This window comes from Corythoichthys intestinalis, chromosome 17 (assembly GCF_030265065.1).
Source record: "Corythoichthys intestinalis isolate RoL2023-P3 chromosome 17, ASM3026506v1, whole genome shotgun sequence".
Classification (NCBI taxonomy): domain Eukaryota; kingdom Metazoa; phylum Chordata; class Actinopteri; order Syngnathiformes; family Syngnathidae; genus Corythoichthys; species Corythoichthys intestinalis.
In genome coordinates this window covers 14,488,839-14,516,715 of record NC_080411.1, presented here as the reverse complement: position 1 = coordinate 14,516,715, position 27,877 = coordinate 14,488,839, and the positions used below count along the sequence as shown (strand labels likewise).

The 27,877-nt window shown below is 40.1% G+C and overlaps 1 protein-coding gene across 3 annotated transcripts in view; it reads left to right on the top strand.

Annotated features, from left to right (window-relative positions):
* Positions 1-23,404, top strand: part of LOC130905738 (tenascin-like) — a 93,835-nt gene extending 70,431 nt beyond the window's left edge. For 2 of the 3 annotated variants that reach the window (XM_057819373.1, XM_057819375.1), the window contains 12 exons: positions 8,721-8,993; positions 9,744-9,866; positions 14,283-14,426; positions 14,492-14,611; positions 14,678-14,815; positions 14,902-15,032; positions 18,265-18,397; positions 18,536-18,687; positions 18,870-18,966; positions 19,040-19,201; positions 22,239-22,402; positions 22,918-23,404. In XM_057819373.1, coding sequence (XP_057675356.1) covers positions 8,721-8,993; positions 9,744-9,866; positions 14,283-14,426; positions 14,492-14,611; positions 14,678-14,815; positions 14,902-15,032; positions 18,265-18,397; positions 18,536-18,687; positions 18,870-18,966; positions 19,040-19,201; positions 22,239-22,402; positions 22,918-23,028 — 1,748 coding nt within the window. In that variant the 3' untranslated portion in view covers positions 23,029-23,404. The remainder of the gene's footprint in view (positions 1-8,720; positions 8,994-9,743; positions 9,867-14,282; positions 14,427-14,491; positions 14,612-14,677; positions 14,816-14,901; positions 15,033-18,264; positions 18,398-18,535; positions 18,688-18,869; positions 18,967-19,039; positions 19,202-22,238; positions 22,403-22,917) is intronic. The other variant, XM_057819374.1, reaches the window with a different exon arrangement.
* Positions 23,405-27,877: the final 4,473 nt, after the last annotated feature.

The following is a 27,877-nucleotide window of genomic DNA, read 5'->3' as shown; positions in this document are numbered from 1 at the left end:
GAAAACCAACAGTCTGTCTCGCACTAGCCATGTTGAATAAACTTCTCTGTTCTCAGCTCTCCCCGTATGTTTACGTCCTCACGCTAGAGTTTCTTGTCGCTTTATCCGCCCGTCGCCGATTGGTCGACTTCGCTGTCTGTTTGCTGTGGCTTGCTCCGCCCTGGGAATTTGATCCGCTGGAACAGTGGTGAGTTCCAGGCTACCCCGATACGGCTCTAAAATTCTCACATCGGTATGGGATAGTACTAACAAATCCCGCGGCGATGCCATATGGTGATCCCAGATGAAAGCTATGCATTAAGGTAATGAAGGCCAAAGCTAGCTTACAATAGCAGAACGCTAAGATAACTCGGTATATATATATATATATATATATATATACGTATATATTTTTTTCATGTCAACAGTTTAAAGCAGTAATGTGAAGTAAGGTTGGCCAACCATGTTTTTGAATAATATCAATGGCTAAACAGTTATAAGCATATTTTCGTTTTTTTTTAACGCAACCCTTCCAGATTCTTTGTTTAACCCATAGCAACGCCCTTGACAACGAAAATGCTTTTCTTCGGCAATCTTCGGAAATCTTCAGAAATTACGTCACACCGGGAAGTGCGAGGGAAGTCCTCCATAGAACAGTATTGTCTGTTGCATTGCTTCTCGGTGAGATGCCACGGCGGTGTGTGGCGAGGTTTTGTTCTCACTCAAACGAAAAGTTGTATGAGCGGCCAAAGGATAGCAGGGCACGTAAATGGACATCTTTCTTTCGCACGAAGCGAATTATTTCATGCCATCATCGAGTAGTGTTGTCTGCTGCAAACACTTCTGCTTCCTTAACCGGTCTGCTTATGATCAAGGATTTGCCAAAAAGTAAGTGTGATTTTTGGATAGATGACTGATGACTTTGTCAAAGTAGAGCTGCCAACTGTTGTGGAATGAACAGTATAAGCTAGCGACGTTAGCCGAAAGTTAACTCGTAGCAATCCCCGATCATAGTTGTTGTTGCGTTCGCTAGGTTAAGCGTGTTTAAATTGTGCGTCATCTACGATCTTGTCCGAAAGGGTTAATCCACTGTCAATCGGGAAAGGGGTGTGGATGTGCACATAATCGGGTCGGCGTCGCGGTAATTCACGGTCACGTTGCAGTAAGAGACACACACCGCCGGTGAGTTTGTGCACATTTATTTGTATTTGTATTATGTATTTCCACCTTCATGCTTCAAGCATTGCATTATATTTGTACGGTTCGGCGTTTCTTTCACGGTGATCGCTTGATAGCCTTCTAGTTTGTGTTTTACGTACAAGAGCCGCTGACAGGTGACAAGTTGCTTTTAATGTCTAGCAGCGAATCAGCAAGCGCGCAGGTCACGCAGTGAATCATGGGAAATGTAGTCTCGGGACAACACTGAAGTGGTGCTTTGTAATCTGTTCGCTTGTGTGAAAAAACTACATTTCCTCACGCCATTAGACGCCTCTTCCTCCCGAGTGCCCCGAGCCGTGTTGTACTGTTCGCTCCATGTGTTAATTAAGGAACAAAGTTGTCAGCACGTCGTGTGTTCGATACATTTGTAAACAAAAAGCTCATAACAAGACACTATGCACGATCCGTTTAACACTGGAGTAGTAGGAGGCGAGGAGGAGATCAGCGAGAAGCAAAACTTCGCGGTCGAATGTGGCGGCAGTCCGCTATTATTTTGTTTTCTTATTGTTGCCACAATAAAGTGGAGAAAGCCATCAACGACTCATCTCCTTCTTTCCCCCTAACGTTTTTATATTATTATTTTATATGCACGAGAGCTGCCGGATCTGCCAAAATGAACATGAAGTCTGATTGTTATTTTTTTAAACAATGTCATCAGATAGACCAAAACATAAAATTATGTGCAAATACCTGCATCTTCAAATCATGAAAATAATAACAGCCTATATCATACCAATCTTGTAGTCTTGATGGGTCTTGTATCCATTCCATGTTAGGTAGTCTAGGCACATTGTTTGCATCCTGATTAGCGTCTGGCTAATACATGTTAGGTCCAACATAAAATTCCAAGCTCCTCTTCTTCCTCCAACTCTTCAAAAACTTGGATCTCCCCCCCTTGCGCTCGATCTATCGCTTATATCGCTGTTTGAATCATTGTTTGAAGGGCTTTGTATGGCGGCCATATGGAGCGCTGCCATCGCTACTTCTCGATGTGACGTATCACTTCCGGGTTCGTCCCCTTTCAAGCTCGAACTTCGGAAACGCGATTATATTGTCAAATATACAACATATAAATTATTTTTTCATGCTTTATTTGTTGGACAATGTTTAATTACTTTAATTGTGACCCTATTTGGCATGTTATGAAATTACTTCACATTACTGCTTTAAGCTCCCTAATATTTTATTTACAGTAATATTCCACATTATGGTGGTAATGATCAGCTATGATGGGGATGTAGACATATATTAAAACATAAACTATTAACAATATCAAAAAGGCCAAACAATCTTACCTTGTCCCTATCTTTTGTCTTTTTTGCTACGTTTGAGCTCGTTTGTGCTGTAAAAATTTTCGTTTGTGCTGCTATCATTTTATAGATATTGAGATTAGGGCTGCAGCTATCGAATATTTTAGTAATCAAGTATTCTACTGAAAATTCCATCGATTAATCGAGTATTAGGATAAAACATTTTTTTAGTTGTTTGTTGAAAACAGTCAACAATTGCATCTCAGATGTGGCTAGAAAGAAAAAAACTAATTCGCTGCTTTCACTCAAAAAAAAAAAAAAATCTTTTAGGTAATTTCTTACCTAAAAATGTCATTACGCTTGATAACACACATCACTTAAAAGTTAGGCGTTTTTTCCTCACGGGATTTTAAGATATCTCGGTACATAATCGGGATCAGTTGTGTCTCGGAATCGGGCCAAAAAATGGAATCGGAACAACGCTATTGAGCAGGGATTACTGTCTGCATCACCTTTTCGAAATGAAGCTAACATCCCCAAAACCAACTCCACCCTTCCTCCAGCACCTTTGCCCAAAGTGGAAAACCTGACCATTTCCAACGTCACTCCCTTCGGCTTCCGTGTGTCGTGGGGGGTGAAGCAGCGGCATGTGCGTGAGGAATCGGCGCCCTCCGCCGGCCCTTTCAGCCACTTTAATGTCGCGGTGACCGACTCGGGCTGGCTTCTGGAGACTCGGGAGTTTACGGTGCCAGGAAACCAGAGCCACCTGGACATCTGGGGTCTCATCACCGGTATAGGCTATGAGGTCAGGCTGACGGGCGTTTCAAAGGCAGGGCTCCTCTCTCGGCCCCTCACCGCCGTGGCTGTCACAGGTACCGACAGCAGGGGCGCCGCACCCTGTAAAGGGAACCCTTTATTTGATTGCAGTGGTACCTTGACCTACGGGTGCCCAGCAACTTGGGGTGGGAACCTCTGAGTACCGCACAATACAATACAATTTGCGATACAAGGCTCACGATAACGATGATCTCACAATATAGTGATACAACAATTATTGGGAAATTATTCTAGGATATTCTACAAAACGTCTAATTGACACAATACCAAGCTATTTCATCCTTCTGCTGTGAATTGGAATGAGTTTAGTACTATTAGACGTCCAATCAATTTGAATTGGGAGGGTAGCAGCGAATATTCATTCAATGAGTTCATTTTGGGGCATTTCACATCATTTCCTGTTGATTTTCCATCACTTCCTTTTAGGGCATTTACAGGTCACTTCCTGTTGATTTTGAGTTACTGAAAAGTAGTGACTCAAGAATGTCATTTCCTGTTGATTATCGATCACATCCTATTCCTTTTGGGGCATTTACGGGGGGTACACAAAAATAAGCTCAGTATCAGAATCATAAGATTCTTTGTTAGCTGAAAGTCACATACCTGTAGGTGAGTTGTTGATCTGGCGATGATGTGAGGCCAAGGACCGGTTTAAATAAATTGCTGACGATGATCAGCGGCACCTGGTCCCAGGCTTACCCATCTGTGTAATCAAGGCGACAATTAAGGCAAAATTGTCATAGTGCTGATCCGGGCTGCATCTGGCGCACTGACGTTATGCAGGTGTGATTGTTATGCGGGACTGGTGAGCTGAGGCCGGATCCGGCACACAGTCACCTGCTATTGGGGTAGGAAGTGACCAGTGGCGGAACGAATGTGAACAGGGCCCGGGTGCAATGAGCATAAACGGGACCCCCTGAGTGGACCGTCGAACGAGGGCGGGGGGTTAGCGGACAATTATTCCTTCTACACTTTCGCAGGCCCTTTTAGAAGGCTTTCCAGTGTGTGTGTGTGAGTGAGGGGGGGTGCGAGTGGAAATTTTCTTACGGGCCCCACCCCATACAACCGGCAAAGCGGCTGGCAGAGATATTTTATCATTGTAACACTATATTACAGCTCTGTGCATCCTCTGACCTTTTTGTTTGATCCTCCCCTCGCCCAACTACGCCTACTTTACGCCCGCAAAGCAGGCCCCTTAGAGGTGGTCTCACAAGTTCTGCTGTTGAAGTGACTCAAAATAAACAGGAAGTAACCTGTAAATGCCCTAAAATAAACAACAATTGACCTATAAATGCCCATAAAAGACTGGCTTTGAATGCCCTGGTTTCAGTGCCATTGACGTTGCTAGACGTCCAATCCAGTCAAAATGAATTGGATGTCTAGCGTAGCCAGTGAGCTAACGTAGACACTATTCTAATGGAAGATTTTTTTAAACAGTGACACCTTTTTAAAGCGATATATCGATTCCTGGCGGGAGCATATCGATTAACCTTTTTGAGCTACAAAGTATCGCGATATATTGTCACACCCCTACCAGCGACAACGAACTGGGATGCCTTATCAAGAGAATCAGAGCAACAAATGCACTTTTTCAGCGGATGAATGGCAGAATTCCTGTCACAGAATAAACTTGTAAGTCAAGGTACCACTGCACCGTGCACGCCATCCATCGCCCTGAAGTTTCAACCTCTGGACATGGCAACGCCTATACTGATTTATGTGTTTGAGTCACGAAAGATGCCAGTGACTCAGCTCTGCCATGTTTTGCTGCTAAGGTTTCAGCACAGTGTTGCCGCCTGAATTGATTTACGACAGTGAATGGTGTCCCGAATCCTCTCCCTCTTAACATCTCTTTTCAAGTGTCTTTGACGTGTTCTTACTGTGCGGCTACGGGGGCGGGTTTTGTGGCGCTCCCATCCGTTTCTTCCTACTTCCCCAAATAAAATGTGAGCCAGCTTGTTGGTTTGCGTTCATATTTGACAGTGTGTTTTCCTTCCGATGGTTTGAAAGGGACACTTGTGCTTCTACGTTAGGTATCTGCATACAAGGGTTGATGCGACGTGTCTACTGGCACTCCTTCTGAATATGCTTGATTTTACTAACCATTTCAGCTTGTTTGACAATTCAGGGGTAAAAGGTGTGGATTAGAATTGTCCGATAATTACTTTTCAACCGATAACACCATATTACAGAAAAAAAAAAATACAATTTTGTTCCTGGCTTGTAATCATTTTGTGTTACTTGGGTACAAACTAAACGAACAATTTAGGAAACCTCTTAGAACAAAATATGTTTTACATGGTGTAACAGATATTCCCACGCTCCAGAAAAACGATATCAAACCGATACCGATATATGAGGTTGTGGACTTAACATATACAGGCAGTTCCCGGTCTACGAACGAGTTCCGTTCCTGCGCTGGTGATGTAACCCGGATTTCCACGTAAGTTAGAATGATCCCTTTAAATACCTCAAAACACCCTCTAAATTAAAAAAAAAAATAAATCCAAAAACATGTATTATGCATCATTGTACTGTCCTCGCCAAGACGTTAAAGCTAAGTCCTAGCTAGACAGAGAACTAAGCTCCCAAATGACGATGTCAGACATCCGTGTGGTTTGCTGACTTTATTCAGCGGCTAATGACGTCAATACTTGCAGAATTAAACTAAAATTAAATTAAATTAAATTAGTCTCATCTTCAATAACAGCAATTCAAATTTACGTTTACAAGTAGCTGCTGATACAGCAATAACAAACGATTAGCATTTACAGTTAGTGTCTGCGCATCATTAAAAACAATCATTTAAACTCATCCCAAGTATTCAACCACAATTGAAAACTCGCAATAAACAGTACATGAGGGGCTATATACAGTCGTCGCCTCAGGATGCTTCACAAGCAACAAACCAAAACCAAAACGACGAGACTCAGGCATCATAAAGTCGAAACCGCGTAAGTCAGGTCCGTCGTAACCAGGAGACTACCTGTACGGTACAAATTTCTTAGACCTCTGATCGTGCAGAAAATAATCGTCAAACAGAAAAAATAACAATGCTTACTAGGGCAGCCATTTTGTCACGTCTGTTATACCCACGCACATAAAGACTGGTAGACCAATTGCTAACAGAATTGTCCGATAATGACTTTTAACTGATAACTCGATTTGGTCCAACTCCAAAAATCCGACATCAAACTGATACCGATATAAGCAGTAGTCGCCTTAACATATTATGGCTAATTGTATTGTGATGCCCCACTGGATGCTTTAATAATGATAAATGTAACAACTTCAAGGTTATCCGAATACACATTCTGTGAAAAATATGAGAACAATTGAAGTTATCGAAAAAGTACTCCAAAAAATATCCCTTATAAATAAAAGTCACATTTCACAAATAAATCATATTTACATTACACCCCAAAGCGGAAACAAATCATTAAAAATATAGGCAGGCAATCATACGACCATAGTCCAGACAATGCCAATGAGTGACTATTCCCAAGATGCATTTTACTGAGCTTTTAGATAGATTTTAAATGATAAATTATGTATAAAATAGGGCTGTCAAACGATTAAAATTAATACCCAGGACTTGAACTGCATCTATTCATCTTTGTTGCTTCATTTCTAATTGTGTATCATATTGCCTCTGTAAAGCCCTTTGAGACTTCTGTTGTGATTGAGGGCTATACAAATAAAATTGAATTGAATTGAATTGAATTGAAATGTTTTATCGAGTTAATTACAGCTTAAAAATTAATTGTAATAAATCGCAATTCAAACCATCTATAAAATATGCCATACTTTTCAGTAAATTATTGTTGGAATGAAAAGATAAGACAAGACGGATATATACATTCAACATACGGTACATAAGTACTGTACTATTTGTTTATTATAACAATAAATCAACAAGATGGCATTAACATTATTAACATTCTCTTAAAGTGATCCATGGATAGAAAGACTTGCAGTTCTTAAAGTTATAGAAATTTTATATTAAAACCTCTCTTAATGTTTTCGTTTTATTAAAATTTGCAAAATTTTCAATCAAAAAATAAACTAGTAGCTCGCCATTGTTGATGTCAGTAATTACACCATGCTCACTCATGGTACTAACCCATAAAATCAGTTGGACCCAAGCGCCAGCAGAGGGAGCCAAACACCAAAAAACAAGTAACAAGCGGGCATTACACTGTACTGTCATTTTAATCTGTTTGAGCGGGGCATGTGCGTTAATTGCGTCAAATATTTTAACGTGATTAATTAAAAAAAACAATTACCGCCTGTTAACGCGATAATTTTGACAGCCCTAGTATAAAATATTTATTACTTTTCTTAGTGACTATTTCTTTCAGTTAACACAGTAGTTATATATAATGAGTTTGTAATTCATCATTTTTCATTCATTGTTAATTTTATTTGTGCACCATGACTGATCCATCAGTTAAACAAATCCCAAGCATCTCAATTTAGAGACATCTAGAGGTCATTCTGGGTATAACTGCTTTGCTAAATTGTGACCAGCCCAGGCTTTAGGTTTGTACATTAACATTTAAGCCAACACACTTATTGGTGCAAAACCGATACTTTCCGATTTTATTTTGAATGGTTTTATCAGCCGATATGATCAGCCACCCGATAATATCGAACAACTCTAGATTATAATACTACCTCGGAAACAACATTTTTACATATTTCTAGTACCAACTAACAGTACTTACTGCCTTTTTACTCTTAGCAAAAGGGAACTTCGATATCTTAAAATCAAAATTGCGTCATTTGCTTGCTCCATTGGAGTGGAGGAATGAAACATGTTTTGGAAATTATGACTAATGCATTTTATCCCTCCCTTGTCCAAAAATGGATGCATGATGTAGTCTGTTAGGAAATAAACACAAAAATCTGTTGATTTATTGAGTGTAAAACCAGCTTAGTTTTAGACACAAATTGTATGATTCCGTACAGTATTTAAAAAAAGGATATGAATGTTGTAGTTGTCTTGGGTTTCAAGTGGATAGCCATGGATGCGAAAAAGGTAAACGTTAGGCTGGATATGAGCTGTATTTTTCATAAAAATCTATTAAAGTTATTAAACTAGGCAGCCTAGAAAGAAAACTATCAGATGAAGGAAAACACTTCAGCATGACGTGCCTGACGACCTAACCTCGAGTCTTGTTTCTTTGCCTTTGAATGCAATGGATGCGTGGCTGGGTGGAGGAGGCATGGTGACCCGGTTCCTCCCAAGAGATTGGCTCTTGCCTGAAACTGGCTTGACTGACTTCTGAGAAAGCCTTTTGAATCTTCAGTTCTTTTTCGTTTTGCTCGGACTGATTTGCTCTCGCATCCCGCTCGGAGGCCTCCACTCTGATATCGAAGCAGCCTTTGTCCCGAACAGATGAATGAACCGTCCGTCTTTCCTTTCTGGCTCAGAGGCAGAACCTGAGGTGGAGCATCTCTTTGTCTCCGACATCACGGCCGACAGTTTCCGTGTGTCGTGGACGGCGGACGAAGATCTGTTTGACAGATTTGTGATCAAACTACGGGACAGCAAAAGATTATCCCGTCCTCAGGAACACAGCGTCCACGGCGACGAGCGAACCAGGCTAATCACCGGACTGGTGGCGGGCACTGAGTATGAAATTGAGCTTTACGGCATTTCTTTGGACCACCGCTCCCAGCCAATCTTTGGGGTTGCTCAAACAGGTACTTGAGCTACACTGGTTCCATATTAACCTTTGGATACTTGAACCGTTTACAACTGGATCCACTGGTTGTACACTAACCTCTGAAACACCCCGCTGTACGTGAGTGACTGCATGTAGAGTTAACCTTTGGAAAGTAATCATCAGAACCTCTTGTACTTGGAGTTAACTAACCTCTTCAAACTTTCAAAAAAGGACTCACCGGTTACTCTTTGGAAGCTGTCAGAACTGGACCTTTTTAATTCTAACTTATCACTTTAACTCTGTGAACCTTTAAGAAATCGGTCCTATTACAATAACCTCTCAACTGCCATAAGATTGAATCCCATCTTCCATACTAACCTCGTGATCCTTCTCAGAAGTGGATCCACTGGTGTACAACCTCTCCAAACTGGATCCTCTCATTCTATACTAATCTCTTTAACAATTTTGCTTGGGACTCTCTTAACTGGATATGGCGGTTCTATACTCCCAACTGGAACTCATCTGAAGGGTGTCCATCAATTCTATACTAACATGTGAGGTCTCTTAGAAATGGAACCACTGTCTCAGAACTGGAATCTCTGATTCTCTACTAACCTTTCAGGACTAGATTAACCGACTGGGATCTCCTGCAATGAAGTTTTTATACTAACCTATGGATCCTGTCAGATAAAAATCATACTTCTCAATCTGGTTGAGCATTCTCGGTGCGCAACCAATTCTGTCCTTGGATATTTTCTAACCGTTTTTTCTTCTGTCCCTCTACCAGGCCTGACAACTCCAAAGGGCCTTCGCTTCTCCGACATCACTGATTCATCCGCAGTGGTCCACTGGTCCACGCCTCAGTCTGCAGTAGACAACTATCATATCACCTACATGCCATTTGAGGGCGGTAAGGTTTATATTGTAATCTTGGTGACCAGAGGTTCTAAGGGAGGGATAAGGACTGATTAGATTTGAACTCAAGAAGAGTGGTACCTCGAGATACGACCGATGAATCATCATACGAAAGATAATAAGTACTGTAGAAGTAGATCATTCCCGCTTGCCAATAATGTAAGACTGCGATGCTAACCAAACAACATTTCCTGGCTACGGAAGCCTTTTACGTGCAAAAAGCTATGTGATTTCAGCTACTATTCCTTCTAGAAAAGCATATTGTGATAAAGTTCATTATTTTCTGTAATGTACTGATAAACATTAGACTTTCATATATTTTAGATTCATTACACACAATTGAAGTAGTTCAAGCCTTTTGTTTTAATATTGATGATTTTGGCAAAAAGTCTAAACCAAAAATCCCGATCTCAAAAATTTTGCTTATTTCATCCGATCAATACAAAACAAGTGTTTTTTAATACAAAAAAAGTCAACCTTCAATTAATTATATTAGCTATGCACTCAATACTTGGTCGGGAATCCTTTTGCAGAAATGACTGCTTCAATGCGGCGTGGCATGGAGGCAATCAGCCTTTGACACTGCTGAGTTGTTATGGAGGCCCAGGAGGCTTCAATAGCGGCCTTAAACTCATCCGCAGTGTTGGGTCTGGTGTCTCTCCACTTCGTCTTCACAAGATCCCACAGATTCTCTATGGGGTTCAGGTCAGGAGAGTTGGCAGGCCAATTGAGCACAGTAATGCCATGGTGAGTAAGCCATTTACCAGTGGTTTTGGCACTGTGAGCAGGTGCCAGGTTGAGCTGAAAAATGAAATCTCCATAAAGCTTTTCAGCAGATGGAAGCATGAAGTGCTCCAAAATCTCCTGATAGCTAGCTGCACTGACCCTGCCCTTTGATAAAACGCAGTAGACCAACACCAGCAGCTGACATGGCACCCCAGACCATCACTGACTGTGGGTACTTGACACTGGACTTCAGGCATTTTGGCGTTTCCTTCTCCCCAGTCGTCCTCCAAACTCTGGCACCTTGATTTCCGAATAACATGCAAAATTTGCTTTCATCTGAAAAAAATTACTTTGGACCACTGAGCACCAGTCCAGTGCTGCTTCTCTGTAGCCCAGGTCAGGTGCTTCTGTCACCGTTTCAGGTTCAAAAGTGGCTTGAACTGGTGAATACGGCACCTGTAGCCCATTTCCAGCACATGCTTTGGACGTTTATACTCCAGACTCAGTCCACTGTTTCTGCAGGTCCCCCGAGGTCTGGAATCGGCCCTTCTCCACTATTTTTCTCAGGGTGCGGTCACCTCTTCTAGTTGTGCAGCATTTCCTGCCCCACATTTTCCTTCCCACAGACTTCCCACTTAGTTGCCTTGATACAGCACTCTGGGAACAGCCTATTCACTCAGAAATTTCTTTCTGTTGCTTACCCTCTTGCTTTAGGGTGTCATTGATGGCCTTCTGGACAGCAGTCAGGTCGGCAGTCTTGCCCATGATTGCGGTTTTGAGTAATGAACCAGGCTGGGAGTTTTTAAAAGCCTCAGGAATCTTTCGCAGGGGTTTGAGTTAATTCATTGATTCAAATGATTAGGTTAGTAGCTTCTTTAGAGTACCTTTTCATAATATGCTAATTTTTTGAGATTTATTGAGTTTTGGTTTTTCTTGACTTTTTTGCCAAAATCATCTATGTTAAAACAATAAAAGGCTTGAATTACTTCAGTGACTAATGAATCTAAAATATATGAAAAAGTCTTATGTTTATCAGTAAATAATGAAATTTATCACAATGTGCTAATTTTTCAAGAAAGGTCAGTATAGTCTGGACCATGGTGCGGTCACTTTCACACTAATAGCGAACAGAATTACGGTCTGCTCGGAAGCGAACTGAGACCACCTCTTTGGCGAGGTCTCGGACCGGCTATTTGGTCCGCACAGTACTTCGCTGGTGGTCGCTTGTTTCACAAAAGGTGCGCACCGCAAACTTTTTTGGTTTGGTCCGGACCAAACAGGGCAGGTGTGAATCCACCTTTAAAGTGGTGTTTTGGTGTTGGAACAAATTAGGCGATTTATTACGACATTCATTGTACAAAAAAGTATTATACGAAAGCCACTCCAGAATGAATCAAATTCGTATCTTGAATTACGACTGTATACTCTTTGGATCAGGAGTCTCCAAACTAATCCACATAGAGGGTGTAGGATTTCATTCCAATGAAACAAGACAAAGCCTTTTTACCAATCTGGTGTCTTACAAATGTAATCACTCGATTGCAGTCATATGCTGCTTGTTCTAGGAGAAACTTATTGGTTGAACGGTCTGTGCTTGATTGGAAGGAACAAAAACCAGGACTCACAGCGACCCTGGAAGACCGATTTGGAGACCCTTGCTTTGGATGATTTGGGACTACATTAAGAGTTCTGTTATGAAGTTTTGAAAGGGATATTAATGCATGTATAGGTTAGATTGGCTAACATAAAAGTGACTTGACTTGCCCTACATAAAATGATTTGGGACTTGCAGTGGGGCAAGGAAGTATTTAGTCAACCACCAATTGTGCAAGTTCTCCTACTTCACAGGTGTCAAACCGATTCCAGAAAGGGCCAAGTGGGTGCTGGATTTTGTTCCAACCGATACCGCGCAGAGAGTTTAACCAATTAACTTCCTGCTGAAACAAGCAGCGCCTGACAAAGTTTAACTGATTACACATGTAAAAGATCTAATTGGTGAAAAGGTGTCCTCTTCATTGGTTGGAAAGAAAACCTGCACCCACTTGGCCCTTTCTGGAATGGGTTTGACACCTGTGTCCTACTTGCAAAGATTAGAGAGGCCTGTAATTTTCAACATGGGTAAACCTCAACCATGAGAGACAGAATGTGGGAAAAAAAACTGAAAATCACATTGTTTGATTTTTAAAGAATTTATTTCCAAATTAGAGTGGAAAATAAGTATCTGGTCACCTACAAACAAGCAAGATTTCTGGCTGTCAAAGAGGTCTAACTTCTTCTAACGAGGTCTAAAGAGGCTTCACTCGTTACCTGTATTAATGGCACCTGTTTTAACTCATTATCGTTATAAAAGAAACCTGTCCACAATCTCAGTCAGTCAAACTCCAAACTCCATTATGGCCAAGACCAAAGAGCTGTCGAAGGAAACGAGAGACAAAATTGTAGACCTGCACCAGGCTGGGAAGACTGAATCTGTAATAGGTAAAACGCTTGGTGTAAAGAAATCAACCGTGAGGGCAATTATTAGAAAATGGAAGACATACAAGACCACTGATAATCTCCCTCGATCTGGGGCTCCATGCAAGATCTCACCCCATGGTGTCAAAATGATGTCAAGAACGGTGAGCAAAAATCCCAGGACCACACAGGGGGACCTAGTGAATGATCTACAGAGAGCTGGGACCACAGTAACAAAGGCTACTATCAGTAACACAATGCGCCGCCAGGGACTCAAATCCTGCACTGACAGACGTGTCCCCCTGCTGAAGAAAGTACACTTCCTGGCCCGTCTGCGGTCCGCTAGAGAACATTTGGATGATCCAGAAGAGGACTGGGAGAATGTGTTATGGTCAGATAAAACCAAAATAAAACTTTTTGGTTGAAACACAGGTTCTCGTGTTTGGAGGAGAATGAATACTGAATTGCATCCGAAGGACACCATACCCACTGTGAAGCATGGGTGTGGAAACATCATGCTTTGGGGCTGTTTTTCTGCAAAGGGACCAGGATAAATGATCTGTGTAAAGGAAAGAATGAATGGGGCCATGTATCGAGAGATTTTGAGTGAAAATCTCCTTCCATCAGCAAGGGCATTGAAGATGAGACGTGGCTGGGTCTTTCAGCATGACAATGATCCCAAACACATAGCCAGGGCAACAAAGGAGTGGCTTCGTAAGAAGCATTTCAAGGTCCCGGAGTGGCCTAGCCAGTCTCCAGATCTCAACCCCATAGAAAATCTGTGGAGAGAGTTGAAGGTCCGTGTTGCCCAACGACAGCCCCAAAACATCACTGCTCTAGAGGAGATCTGCATCGAGGAATGGGCCAAAATACCAGCAACAGTGTGTGAAAAGCTTGTGAAGAGTTATAGAAAAGTTTGGCCTCCGTTATTGCCAACAAAGGGTACATAACAAAGTATTGAGATGAACTTTTGGTATAGACCAAATACTTATTTTCCACCATGATTTGCAAATAAATTATTTAAAAATCAAACAATGTCATTTTCTGTTTTTTTTCCCACATTCTGTCTCTCATGGTTGAGGTTCACCCATGTTGACAATTACAGGCATCTCTAATATTTTCAAGTGGGAGAACTTGCACAATTAGTGGTTGACTAAATACTTATTTGCCCCACTGTACTTGTGACATACTTGAGACTCCTTGCACAAAGGCAATCCTTCCTCGTCAACAGGAAGTCCGATGAGCGTAACTGTGGACGGTGACGTATTGCAAGCTCTGTTGTCCAACATGAGTCCCGGCAAGATGTACCAAGTAACGGTTCGGGCCATCAAGGGTCTGGAGGAGAGCGACCCTAGTGGTGATGTTGTAACAACGGGTGAGTACTCAAACCCAAGGCAACACCTCAGTCCTCAGCTGAGACCGTTCTATCGTCCCTCGTAGGTTTGGACCGACCTCAGGGTTTAGCCGCGTTCAACATCACGGACAGCTCCGCTTCGTTGCAGTGGCAACCGTCCGTAGCCGCGGTGGACGATTACATGATATCGTATAGTTCTGAGTCAGGTTTGTTCTAATACTTGACTTACTTCCTTACTGTGCTGTGATGGGACGGCGTGATGTGTTTCACAGCGTCGCCTATCGTGGAGCGTGTTTCTGGAACAGAGTTGAAGATGGCCTCGTTGCTTCCCGGAACTCGCTACAACGTTGAACTTTTCGCCACCAAAGGGGAGCAGATGAGCGCCTCCGTCCTGACAGAATTCACCACCAGTAGGCCTGATTTTGAATTAGATTAGAAGTCTAATGTACTTTTTATTTCGAAACTTTGATAGCTGAGATTTACGCTGGGTTGGCAGAAGTGGACCCCCCTCGAGATCTGGTTGCTGTTAACATTCAAACGGACGGCGCCACCCTAACGTGGAGACACCCTCAGGTTGCTGTCAGTGGTTATTCCTTGACTTTCTCTGCGCCGGATGGCTCGACCCGGGTATGATTTTTTTTTTTTTGTTGCTTTTCTTGTGTTCATTGACGTGATCGGTAAATGACCATTTTGCATAGCAACAACTCATTTCCCGGCCTGCTGGCTAAAAATCTCATTGGCTACTCATCATTGTTGATTTGTCCACGATGATAACGAAAATATTTAATCGAACAACAATTTTTTCATGACGATTGGATGATAATGAGCTAAAAACGTGTCTTGGGTGACGAAAACATAACGAGACAAATGATAGTTTTCATCTGACGAGACGATAATGGGACGAAACACAGCATAGTTTCCGTGTTCCATAGTTTTCTTACTGTACGTGTAGTTAGTCAGTCTGCACCGCAGTGTTGTTTTTGTCAACGATGACGATAACAAATAGGCTATATTATGTCACTGAACAATATTTTCATGACGATGACGTGACGATAACGAGCTAATAACTTGTCTTAGGAGACTAAAACATCACGAGACCAATGCCTGTTATCGTCTGACAATGGCCAGTTTCCGTCATTGGTTCACAACTTGTGACATTTTCTTATCTAATGTGTAGTTAGCACACATCATAGCAGTGTTTGGTCGTGTCACTCATGTGACATGATGCGCCCGCCCTCACCAGTCTTTTAAGATAGGCATTACTCCAAGTTTGCTTGTTTTGAAACACATTTGTTTTCTTACCTCGGCAAGAGAGAATATGCAATGTTGCTTTAGCCTTTAAAGGTTTTTGCTGAGTGATCGACAGACACTAAATGTAACTCGTAGCTTTAGCATCGCATTCATGTTAGCATTAGCGTTAGTGTAGCGAGCATCCACTTAAACTTGTTGATGTGTTGTTTTTGTTTTGTTACAAAAGGAGTAGTCGGATTATTTGTCTTGAATCTAGTCGAATCATTTCGTCCATCTTGTTTTAAAAGTTAAAGACTAATTAACAAATTAATGCGTCGGATTATTCCATTTCATTTTTCACCTGAATCAAGAAAAAATTGCTTTCAAATAATGGTTTGGATGATATCTATTCTTGAATTAAGAAAATACCTGAGTTTACCTTCAATCGGTATTAAAAAAACAAACAAACCAAAAAAGATATAAAAAATCAGGGCTGTCAAACGATTAAAATTTTTAATCGAGTTAATCACAGCTTAAAAATTAATCGTAATTAATCGCAAGTCAAACCATCTATAAAATATGCCATATTTTTCTGTAAATTATTGTTGGAATGGAAAGATAAGACACAAGACGGATGTATACATTCAGCATACTGTACATAAGTACTGTATTTGTTTATTATAATGATAAATCAACAAGATGGCATTAACATTATTAACATTCTGTTAAAGCGATCCATGGATAGAAAGACTTGTAGTTCTTAAAAGAGAAATGTTAGTACAAGTTATAGAAATTTTATATTAAAACCCCTCTTAATGTTTTCGTTTTAATAAAATTTGTAAAATTTTCAAACAAAAAATAAACTAGTAGCTCGCCATTGTTGATGTCAATAATTACACAATCCTCATTAGAGGTGGGAATCTTTGGGCACCGAACGATTCGATTACGATTACGATTCAGAGGCTACGATTCGATTATAAATCGATTATTGACCCCCCCGCTATTAGCTGCTTTTAATGTTTTGTACATTAGTTACAAAAACTGTAAAAAAAAAACAAAAAAAAAGCCTCGCTGGCTTAAATAAACGACTATTTCAGTATCAAGATAACAGTTAAAAACAAATAATATACTCAAATCCCCATTCTGTATCAATAGCTTTAAACTACATTCAATTAATTTAATGTTGTGAATCAACCGTTAAAGTTGTTAAAATTGCTCCCGTTATTCCATAATTTCCCTTTTGTCTACTTTCGACATGTGAAAGTTGTAAAACTATTTTAAAGATAGATTCAAGTCAATATTTTACCGATTTAGAAGTATTTTAGATAAAAAGTTTGCTTGGAAGGTTCGCTACAACAGCCTTGCAGGGAAGTGTACTGCTTTAAGATGGTGGCCGTTTACCAACGCCCGCATCTAGCTTTCTGTGCATGTGCTGCTAACGCCACCAAGTCTATTTTGCATCTAGTCCTATATAAATATGATATCTACCGTACCATTATGTGGACGTACTTTGTGGCAGCTTTCGGCAGCAGTCAGGTATGTTGTTGTTTTTTTTTATCTCGCGGCATGAGTTGAGCTAGAGCCGTGAGTTGAGCATTGGCATTACCTGAGGGGCCTGGTAATGACAAGCATGATGTTTAGCTACTCTCGCTCCGTTCCTCACTGCGTCCCGAAGACCGCGCGGCACGCTGAGTGTGTTTTACTTCCACTTTACTTGACATATTTCAATAATCGGAATTTGGATGTTTGTGAATCGTTCTCGAATCTTCCACAGCCGAATCGCGAATAATCTAAGAATCGGAAATTTCGCACACCTCTAATGCTCGTGGATGGTGCTGAAAACCCTAAAATTAGTCTCACCCAATCGCCAGCAGAGGGCGAAAAAACACCAAAAAACACAATGGACATGACACTGTCATTTTAATCTTTTTGAGCTTGGCATGTGCGTTAATTGCGTCAGATATTTTAACGTGATTAATTTAAAAAATTAATTACCGCCCGTTAACGCAATAATTTTGACAGCCCTATAAAAAATACAACAAAAGAACAATTGGCTAACTTGCATAGCAAAAGTCAGCTATCTTAAATGCTATAAAATGCTAACTTTTTTTCACAACGCTCTTAACAAATCATTCACGTATTCCCACAAAAAACGGCTAAATACACCTTTAAACTAAATTACAAATGCATTAAAAACATATTAGCCCAAACAAAAATGTATCTATTGTTGTTCTAAACAGGGAACAGTTGGATTCAGTTATGTTAGACAAGTTATGGCATAGTCACTGTTGCCACTAGAGGGCAGTGTATCCACCGAATAAAAAACTAAATGCAAACACTTTTAAAACAAACCATCACAACGCCACTGTAATTAAACGAATATTCAAAGAGGCAAAATTTGATTCTAATTGAATTACTCGAGTGAATCGATTAATCGTTCCAGCACTACTGTCAATAGGTGTTTTATTTTCCAATATAAATTCCGCTCTTTTACTAACTACCACAACACATACTTTGTGACCTGATCTAGAAGTGAATGAGCTAAGCTAATGGTAACATTTTGAATATTTCCAATGTAGTGACCACTGTTCCAGAGAGTGTTCAAAATTGATCGTGCGTGGTTTTGCAGGAGGTCATGCTGAGTCCGACCGCCTCTTCGTACAACATGGTCCAGCTGGCGAGATCCACAGAGTACACAGTCCAACTGCAAGCTATCTCGGGAACAGAGAAAAGTCAACTCGTAACCACTGTCTTCAGTACAGGCAAGGACAAACTTCTACCAGGTTTTCGCCAAATCCTGTCAGAGTTGCATTATGTGGGAAAACAGCTTCAGACGGCTCTTGAATTGTTCCCCTCTAAAGCTCTTATGAAGTCCGTGCTGATTATTATTTTGTTTTCAGAGGGTCACTTGCACAAGTACCCCAAAGATTGCGCTCAGATCTTCTTGAACGGGGAGAACATATCTGGCATCTATACTATCTACGTGGCCGGAGTAGAAAGTCAAGTCATCCAGGTCTACTGTGACATGGAAACAGATGGCGGAGGATGGATGGTGAGCATGTGCTGGAATCACTTGGACGTAACTAAGTAATATGTTTTTCGTAAGTTCCTCAGGTTTTTCTTTTTCCAACCCTGTATAGGTAATGATCTCTTCTACCCTTTCCAGTCAAAATGGATTGGACACCGACAAGTTTTAATGCATTTCATAACAGACCGTTGGTGTGTCCTCCTCAGGTCTTCATGAGACGGCAGAACGGAAGGTTAGAGTTCTTCAGGAACTGGAAGAACTACACCGCTGGTTTCGGTAACGTGAATGATGAGTTCTGGCTGGGTGCGTTTCTTCTATCGCTGACTTCCTGAGTGTTTAGCGACTTTCCTCGTTGACGTTAGATTGTCGGTCACAGGTCTCGGAAACCTTCACAAGATCACGACTGCTGGCCAGTACGTGCTCCGCGTAGATCTGAGAGACGCCGGAGAGTCGGCCTACGCTCAGTACGACAAGTTCTTTATCGCAGAGCCCAGAACACGCTATAAGATTCACATCGGCGCTTACAGCGGGACGGCAGGTAGCTAAAATCAATTTGATGGAAGTACTTGAAATTTCAGCCTATTTCACTTGAACCTTTCACTCCAAAAAAATCAAATTAACACCTCAAACTCAAATGTTTTAAGTAAACTGGACTTCAGTGATCGAACCAAAAATTTTAATACGATTTGTGATACGAGGCTCGCACTATGGCAATACAACAACTATCGAGACACGGGTCAGGAAATCAATCTTTGATATGCTACGATACAACTATTAAAGAGAAAAACAAGATTGAGTGGTACCTCAAGATACGAAATTTATTTGTTCTGGAGTGGCTTTTGAATCGGGATATTTTTCGTTGAATGAATCGAGTTTTACATGTAAATCGCCTCATTGGTTCCAAGATTGTCTAAAAATTTGCTGTCATGTCCTCTGATTGCCTGTCTTTATTTGTAATGCAAGTCGCCCCCTCGTGACGATTAAGTGTAACTAGTTTGTTATGCCCATTATACGGACGTCACATGACTACTCGAGCACATAGCAAACATGGAGTCCTAAAAGAGTAGCTAACTGCCGTGTACCGATGCTTTCGTATCTGGAGGTACCACTTAACTTTACGATACAGTACCACACTAGACTATACTTTGCTTTACACTGTACTGTACTGCAATGCACTGTACTTTACTATACTATACTTTTTAGTTACTATACTTTACTTTTATGTACTGTATTTTACAATACTATAGTTTTTGAATGTACTATACTTTTTACTATACTATACGGCACTGCACTTTACTTTTCTGTATTGTACTGTACTTTACGATACCATATTATAATATACAATACTATTAATTGTGCTGCATTATACTATACTATACTATGCTATGCTAATACTATACTTTTTACTATAGCATACAATACTTTACTGCACTGCACTTTAAAATACTTTAGTTTTCTATACTGTAATTTACTAAACTAACTATACTATTTGCTGTACTGTTACTTTTCTGTAATGTACTTTTACTATACTACAATATACTATACTATTTGTTAGATTTGAAGTTTATTATAAACTATACCTTTTACTGTAGTATACTATACTGCAGTGCACTTTATAGTACTTTACTTTTCTTTACTGTACTGTACTTTACTATTTATTTTACTTGACTCCACTTTACTATTTACTATACTTTTTAATCTACTATAATATACTTTACTGCACTGCACTTTATTTACTTTACTGTACTGTACTTGACTATAATATACTATTTACTATACTATTCACTATACTATTTTACTTTACTATAATATACTTTAATGCAGTTTACTAAACTTTTCTCTACTGTATTTTACTATTCTACAATATACTATACTATTTACTGCACTTCACTGTACTATACTATACTATTTACTTTAATATACTTGACTGCACTGCACTTTACAGTAATTTACTGTATTTCACTGTACTATAATATACTACACTATTTACTCTACTATACTATACCTTTTACTATAGTATACTGCACTGCACTTTTCTATACTTTACTGTACTGTCCATAAATATGCCATAATTTTCACACTATAAGGCCCATTTGACTATAAGCCGCCACCCACCAAATTTGACACGAAAACGGCATTTGTTCATAGATAAGCCACACTGGACTATAAGCCGCAGCTTTCCTCACTGTATTATTGGATACATACATCAAAAGATATTAACCGGTAACACTTTATTTTACAGCGGCATCACGACTGTCATAAGACCAAATGAAGCTTCATTTGGCCAACAGTGCTCCCTTGGGGGAGACAGATAACTTCTGTTGCCACCTGTTGTCAACACAGTTGTCATCCAACATGCCTCCTAGCATGCATTGCGGCGCTACAGATGTAAATAACAATCAAAATTCATGTTCCGTTCTAATTATTTCTTCAGGTAGTGTTCCAGTTGTTTCAGTAATTGCAAGATATGGTATTTGTTAACAGTTGACAGTGGCGTCATAAAACTGTCATTACACAATCATAATTATGACATGACATTGTCATGAGAATTAATGAATGCTTATAACAAATGTCATATAGTGTTATCCAGCAAATTATCTGACTTTTGAATAGATGTAAAAGATCCAAGCTGGACATAAATGGAGTTAGTGACATAACTTGCCGGAAGACACTTAATGACATTAGTATTGATTAATGCCTATGATAGTGTCATGTCATAATTATGACGGTCTTATGTCAAATAAAGTGTTATCTTTTAACCCAAATAAATCAACAAATAAGCCGCACTGGACTATAAGCCGCAGGATTGAAAATGAGGGGAAAAAATTAGCATTTTACAGTCCGAAAATTACAGTACTATAATACACTATACTATTTATTTTACAGTACTTTAATATACTATACAATACTTTTTACTTGACTATAATATACTTCACTTTACTATACATTTCTGTACTGTACTGTACTTTACTATACTACAATATATTATTTACTTTACTGTACTATACTATACTGTGTTATACTATACTATGCTATACTTTCTACTGTACTGTACTGTGCTTTACTATACTATACTCTGCTTTACATTTTACTATACTATACTATTGCAACATTGATAAACAAATGAGTGTCTTTCTTAACTTATTGACAACAACAGACATCCAATTCAACTGAGAAGACCGGCTTTGAACCCTCACGTTTGATTGCCATTGACGGCGTTAGACGTCCTATTTTTTTTTGACTGAGTTGCGAAAGAACGGTCAAAAGGAATCGGACGTCTCACGTCGACAGTGGCAGCTGATGAGTTAACATACAGTAGACACGAGTGCAAAATTTTAGGTTAGTGGGAAATTTTGCGTTACTTGTTGGTTCCTTTATTAAACAATGACATGTTTTAAGCTGCCGAAGGTAAACCAACCAAATGTTAGCGAGCTGTGAAAGCTTCTGGTTACAATTGAACTAACAAAAGATCTAAATCTAGCAAAAAAAAATATCTGCAAGCTTAACTGAGTTAATTTTTGGTATTTTTTGCAAACAACTTGCTTTGTGTGTGTATTTCAATACGCTTGTGCCAGGCGACTCCATGACGTACCACCAGGGCCGTCCCTTCTCCACTTTCGACAATGACAACGACATCGCCGTGACCAACTGCGCTTTGTCCTACAAGGGCGCCTTCTGGTATAAAAACTGCCATCGAGTCAACTTGATGGGAAAATACGGAGACAAAAGTCACAGTAAGGTAAAGGAATACTATCGCCGTTAATGGTGTGGATCCAGTTAAGCCTGTATTGGGCATTCATTGGCTGCCATTGACGGCCATTTTGACTGGGAGAGACTGGCATTGAATGACCATGTTTCCGTGTCGTTGACAGCGTTAGACGCCCAATCCATCAGGACTGGGAGGGTTGGCATGATCGCTGTCAGCCCCCAAGTCCAAATGGATTGGATGTCTATTTCCTTCAATGAAAGCCCAATGAGTTAATATATGAACTAACTTTAAAGCCATTAAAACAGTAGGAAGGTTGTTGATATGTTAAAGCTATGTAATTCTCCATCAATGGAAGCCAAAGAGTTACATTAAAACATTTTAGAATGTTATTGGAGGCCACAACCACTGTCTTTGACGTGATGTGTATGACGTGATGTCCCTGTATGTAAACACCAGGTCTTAGGGGTTAAGCTTTTTTACGTGTGCTTTTAAAAGCTTTAGTACATTAACCAAGTATTTGTACATCCCACCGATGCGCCCCGCAGGGCGTCAACTGGTTCCACTGGAAGGGCCACGAGACCTCCATCGAGTTCGCCGAAATGAAACTCCGACCGGTCGACTTCGGGAAACCGGAGAGCAGGAAGAAAAGATCGTGAAAAGTTCAACTCCTCCAGATTCCACATCCTTGCCAGAAAAGACACTCGGACCCAATCCTCCTTACCGTTTATTTTGTCAAGAGCACATACTTCAACAAGATCATCAATGGCCCGTTAAAAAATTTGGTTATAAATATGGACTTTATAATTTAGTCATCGCGCAACAGTTGTCAGTAATCTTGAGGTTTTTCCATGTAGTAGCAACTGTAAAATTTCAAATGAGTTGGCGTTCACCATTGTTTGTAGTATGGCTTCTATTCATCAGCTACTTTTTAAATGGAAACGTTATTCGGTTGTTAGCAAAATGTTGTTGGTTTACACACTGAAGTATGAGAAATAAACAGATTTGATCATGTTTACTACTACTTTACAGTTTGTTGACAATTTATGTCAGGTTCTTGCTTTGACAAGTTTCAACTGCAGGGTCAGGTTTCTAAAATTAAAACTACATAGGCATGTTTTTTCTTAAGAAAGTGGCCTGCATGACAGGTAAAATTTTACACCATTCCACCATTTGCTCTAGAAGCACAAAATAACACATTTATAACCTTTATATAATAACATCAGGGAAATCAGTGTTTTTGAAAAGCTCGATTTGGATTGGGGCTTCAAATAGGTTGGACGTCTGTCGCCGTCAATGGCAGTGCACCAAAGAAAGTGATCTGTTGAAGAGTTACGTCTAGTCGATGACGTAAATGTGTCAAGTAGCGCAACATACTGTTGAATGTTGTCATTACATCGCATACAATTATTGTAGAAAAAAATCCAAGATAATAGTTTATTTGTTTATTCAGGACAATAAAATGACAATATTTGATAATATGTTTTTAAATGTAATTAATTTAACAGAACTCCGTTGTGTTAGTGTCCCTTCGATTCGATTTTTAACCTCCTTTAAGAATCTGATTTTGTAATTTATGTTAAGTATGTTTAGTCTGGGTGATCATTACTCTGTTAAGCTATAACAAAGTCATGTTAGCTGTTTTGCAAGCATCGCTAGGCTAAGGGCTAATTTTAACACAAAATATCCCCACTGTTAGTGTCCACTCTGTTATGTCCAAATGGCACTCTATAAAAAAAACATGGTATATACATAATTGTCAACATGGGTAAACCTCAACCATGTGAGACAATGTGGAACCCCCAGAAAATCACATTGTTTGATTTGTGAAGAATTTATTTGCAAATCATGGTGGGAAATAAGTATTTGGTCAATACCAAAAGTTCATCTCACTACTTTGTTATGTACCCTTTGTTGGCAATAATGGAGGCCAAACGTTTTCTGTAACTCTTCACAAGCTTTTCACACACTGTTGCTGGTATTTTGGCCCATTCCTCCATGCAGATCTCATCTAGATCAGTGATGTTTTGGGGCTGTCGCTGGGCAACACAGACTTTCAACTCCCTCCACAGATATTCTATGGGGTTGAGATCTGGAGACTTGCTAGGCCACTCCAGGACCTAAAAATGTTTCTTACGAAGCCACTCCTTTGTTGCCCTGGGTGTGTGTTTGGGATCATTGTCATGCTCAAAGACCCAGCCACATCCCATCTTCAATGCCCTTGCTGATGGTAGGAGATTTTCACTCAAAATCTCTCTATACATGGCCCCATTCATTCTTTCCTTTACACAGTTCAGTCGTACTGGTCCCTTTGCAGAAAAACAGCCCCAAAGCATGATGTTTCCACCCCCATGCTTCACAGTGGGTATGGTGCAATTCAGTATTCTTTTTCCTCCAAACAAGAGAACCTGTGTTTCTACCAAAAAGTTCTATTTTGGTTTCATCTGACCATAACACATTCTACCAGTCCTCTTCTGGATCATCCAAATGCTCTCTAGCGAACTGCAGACGGGCCTGGACGTGTACTGTCTTCAGCAGGGGGACATGTCTGGCAGTGCAGCATTTGAGTCCCTGGCGGGCTATTGTGTTACTGATAGTAGTCTTTGTTACTGTGGTCCCAGGTCTCTGTAGGTCATTCACTAGGTCCCCCCGTGTGGTTCTGGGATTTTTGCTCACCGTTCTTGACATCATTGTGACGCCACGGGATGAGATCTTGCATGGAGCCCCAGATCGAGGGAGATTATCAGTGGTCTTGTGTGTATTCCAATTCCTAATAATTGCTCCCACAGTTGATTTCTTTACACCAAGCCTTTAACCTATTGCACATTCAGTCTTCCCAGCCTGGTGCAGGTCTACAATTTTGTCTCTGGTGTCCTTCGACAGCTCTTTGGTCTTGGCCATAGTGGACTTTGGGGTGTGACTGACCGAGATTGTGGACAGGTGTCTTTTATATCGATAATGAGTTAAAACAGGTGCCATTAAAGGGGATGTAGCGCCCTGGGAAAATTTTGATATTCCATCATTTATCCATAAACGCATGCCTTTTGTATTCATATCATGCCACTTCGTGTAATTACACACAAGAAAATGATTGTCAAGCTAAAACGACCGGCGCCCGAGATCTGGCAGATTGTGTGCGTGACGTCACGTCAAGTGAAGAGAGTGCCACCGGCCACTAGGGGGGCAGCGCCTGTCTGCATCAATATAATTCCTTCTAGTGTGGGGAGAATTAGGGGTGTTTTGAGCTGTTTATGCTGATGCATTGTGTTCGTCCTGCACATATTCCAGGTTCCCTCATGAAGAAACACCGCTCGTTGTCAATAAAAGAGAATTCAGAGTTGGCAGTGAGGGCTGTTTCTTCAACAAGAAAAAGGCTCAGTGCTTTAATACTGAATGGCGGCGATGATGGCAGACAATTACGTTTCTAGTTTCAGCGACGAATCCGACGTAGAAGGACGTAACGAATGTTCATCTAATGGTGACGAGGAGAGTTGCAAAGCTTTAATCGGTGTTATAGGTGACCAATTTGAGCCCAAACGAACGCCAATGCAGCGTAATGAAACGGTCATTGAGGGGAGCAATGACACTGATGAAACATCGGCAGCAGATCGTGTGGGAAACACCAATGATTTGTTTAGCATTTCTTTTTGTGAAGCTGATACACCGTGACTGCAAAATAAAGGAATGCATAGAATAATTATAATTTATTGCGCTATCATAGCTTTTCGCTCTGCCAACAGACACAAATATGAACGGGATCAGAGGATTTGTTCTATATATTTTACGAACGATCATTTATACATGTGTCGAGTCCTGTATCCAAAGGCGTGACATTTTTTTTTATTAATTATAAAAGAGTACTCACTCTGGCCATTTCAAGCTTGGCTGCTCCCTTCTTTGCGTAGCTTTAGCCTCCTTTAGCAGTCATCGTCTCTCTCTTGATATCTCGGGACATTTAGGTGGCTGTGCATCTATGGTCGGCACCGCATCTCCTTTGAGCAGCAATCTTTTAGCAAAACCCGATTTCTCTTGTCCATAGTTCGAGAAGCTTTCAGTTGGAAAATGCGCACCACAGAAAAGCGTGCCGGAGGCTGTGTCTAGAAAATTAGCCCTCTTTGCACGGACGAACTTTACCCATTTTCTGTGTAGTCCAGCTTTTTTTTTCGCGTTCAGGAACTCATGGATACTATATTCCGATAAACAACTATTTGTACACCACATAGCACAGCAGTTTTGAACCATTGTTGTGATGTTTTGGTCAAACAAACCCCAACGCTACTCTCTCGTCGTTAAAAAACAATGGCACCTAGCTCCGCCTCGACTTTCAATCACTTGTCGTGACGTCGCCGCCCCATTCGGCTGTTTCCGGAACACTTTCGGTAGTGTTCGTCATTTTCGATCTATTTTCGATAATTGCTCATTAATGTGATTGATTTTTTTGTTAACTTTATCAATATTTGTTATCTTGGCGCATAACGGTTCTATTGATGTCTCACACCCCCTTTGCCGAAACATCCCCTTTAATACAGGTAACGAGTGGAGCCTCGTTAGACTTCGTGAGACGAAGTTAGACCTATTTGACAGCCAGAAATTTTGCTTGTTTGTAGGTGACCAAATACTTATTTTCCACCATGATTTGCAAATAGATTCTTTAAAAATCAAACAATGTGATTTTTTTTCCCACATTCTGTCTGTCATGGTTGAGGTTTACCCATGTTGACAATTACAGCCCTCTCTAATCTTTTCAAGTAGGAGAACTTGCACTATTGTTGGTTGACTAAATACTTATTTGCCCCACTGTATATCTGTGTGTGTGTACAGTAGGTGTGTATGTATGTGTATATATTCATATCTAGGTACGTGCGTATGTCTATATGTGTATATGAATGTGTGTGTATACAGTATGTGGGTGTATATATATATATATATATATATATATATATATATATATATATATATATATATATATATATATATATATATATATACACCTTTCTTAATTATTTTACTTTAGTTGCGCTCATACATTTTAATGCATATATATACCTTTCTTAATTTTATTTTAGTTGCGCTCATACGTTTTAATGCATAATCAGTAATAAAAAAAATTATGATGCTTGCCTAAAAGAGATGTGAATTAATTTAATTTCAAAAGTATTATTTTAATTTAAAAAATATGGAAGTGTTCAGAAATTCATCTTCCAGGTTATGGGTTCAATTCCCTGCCATGGAGACCTTGTCAAAGTATCCTTGAGATGAACGCCACATTGCTTCTGATGTTGCGCCATCAGTAGGTAAAATGAAAGGACAAAGTATTAAGGACAAAATATTAAAATATTTCTTTTTCAAATTTTATGTTTCGAAAAAAATCTGATTTCCGTAGTCCTTGATGAAAGCAGAGGATGATGAAAGCAATTCTTTAGAATTCATCAGAATGAGATAGTAATACAACAATAAACACCATTTTTTAAATACGAGCAGATTAGTGAATTCATCAGGACAGCAAGC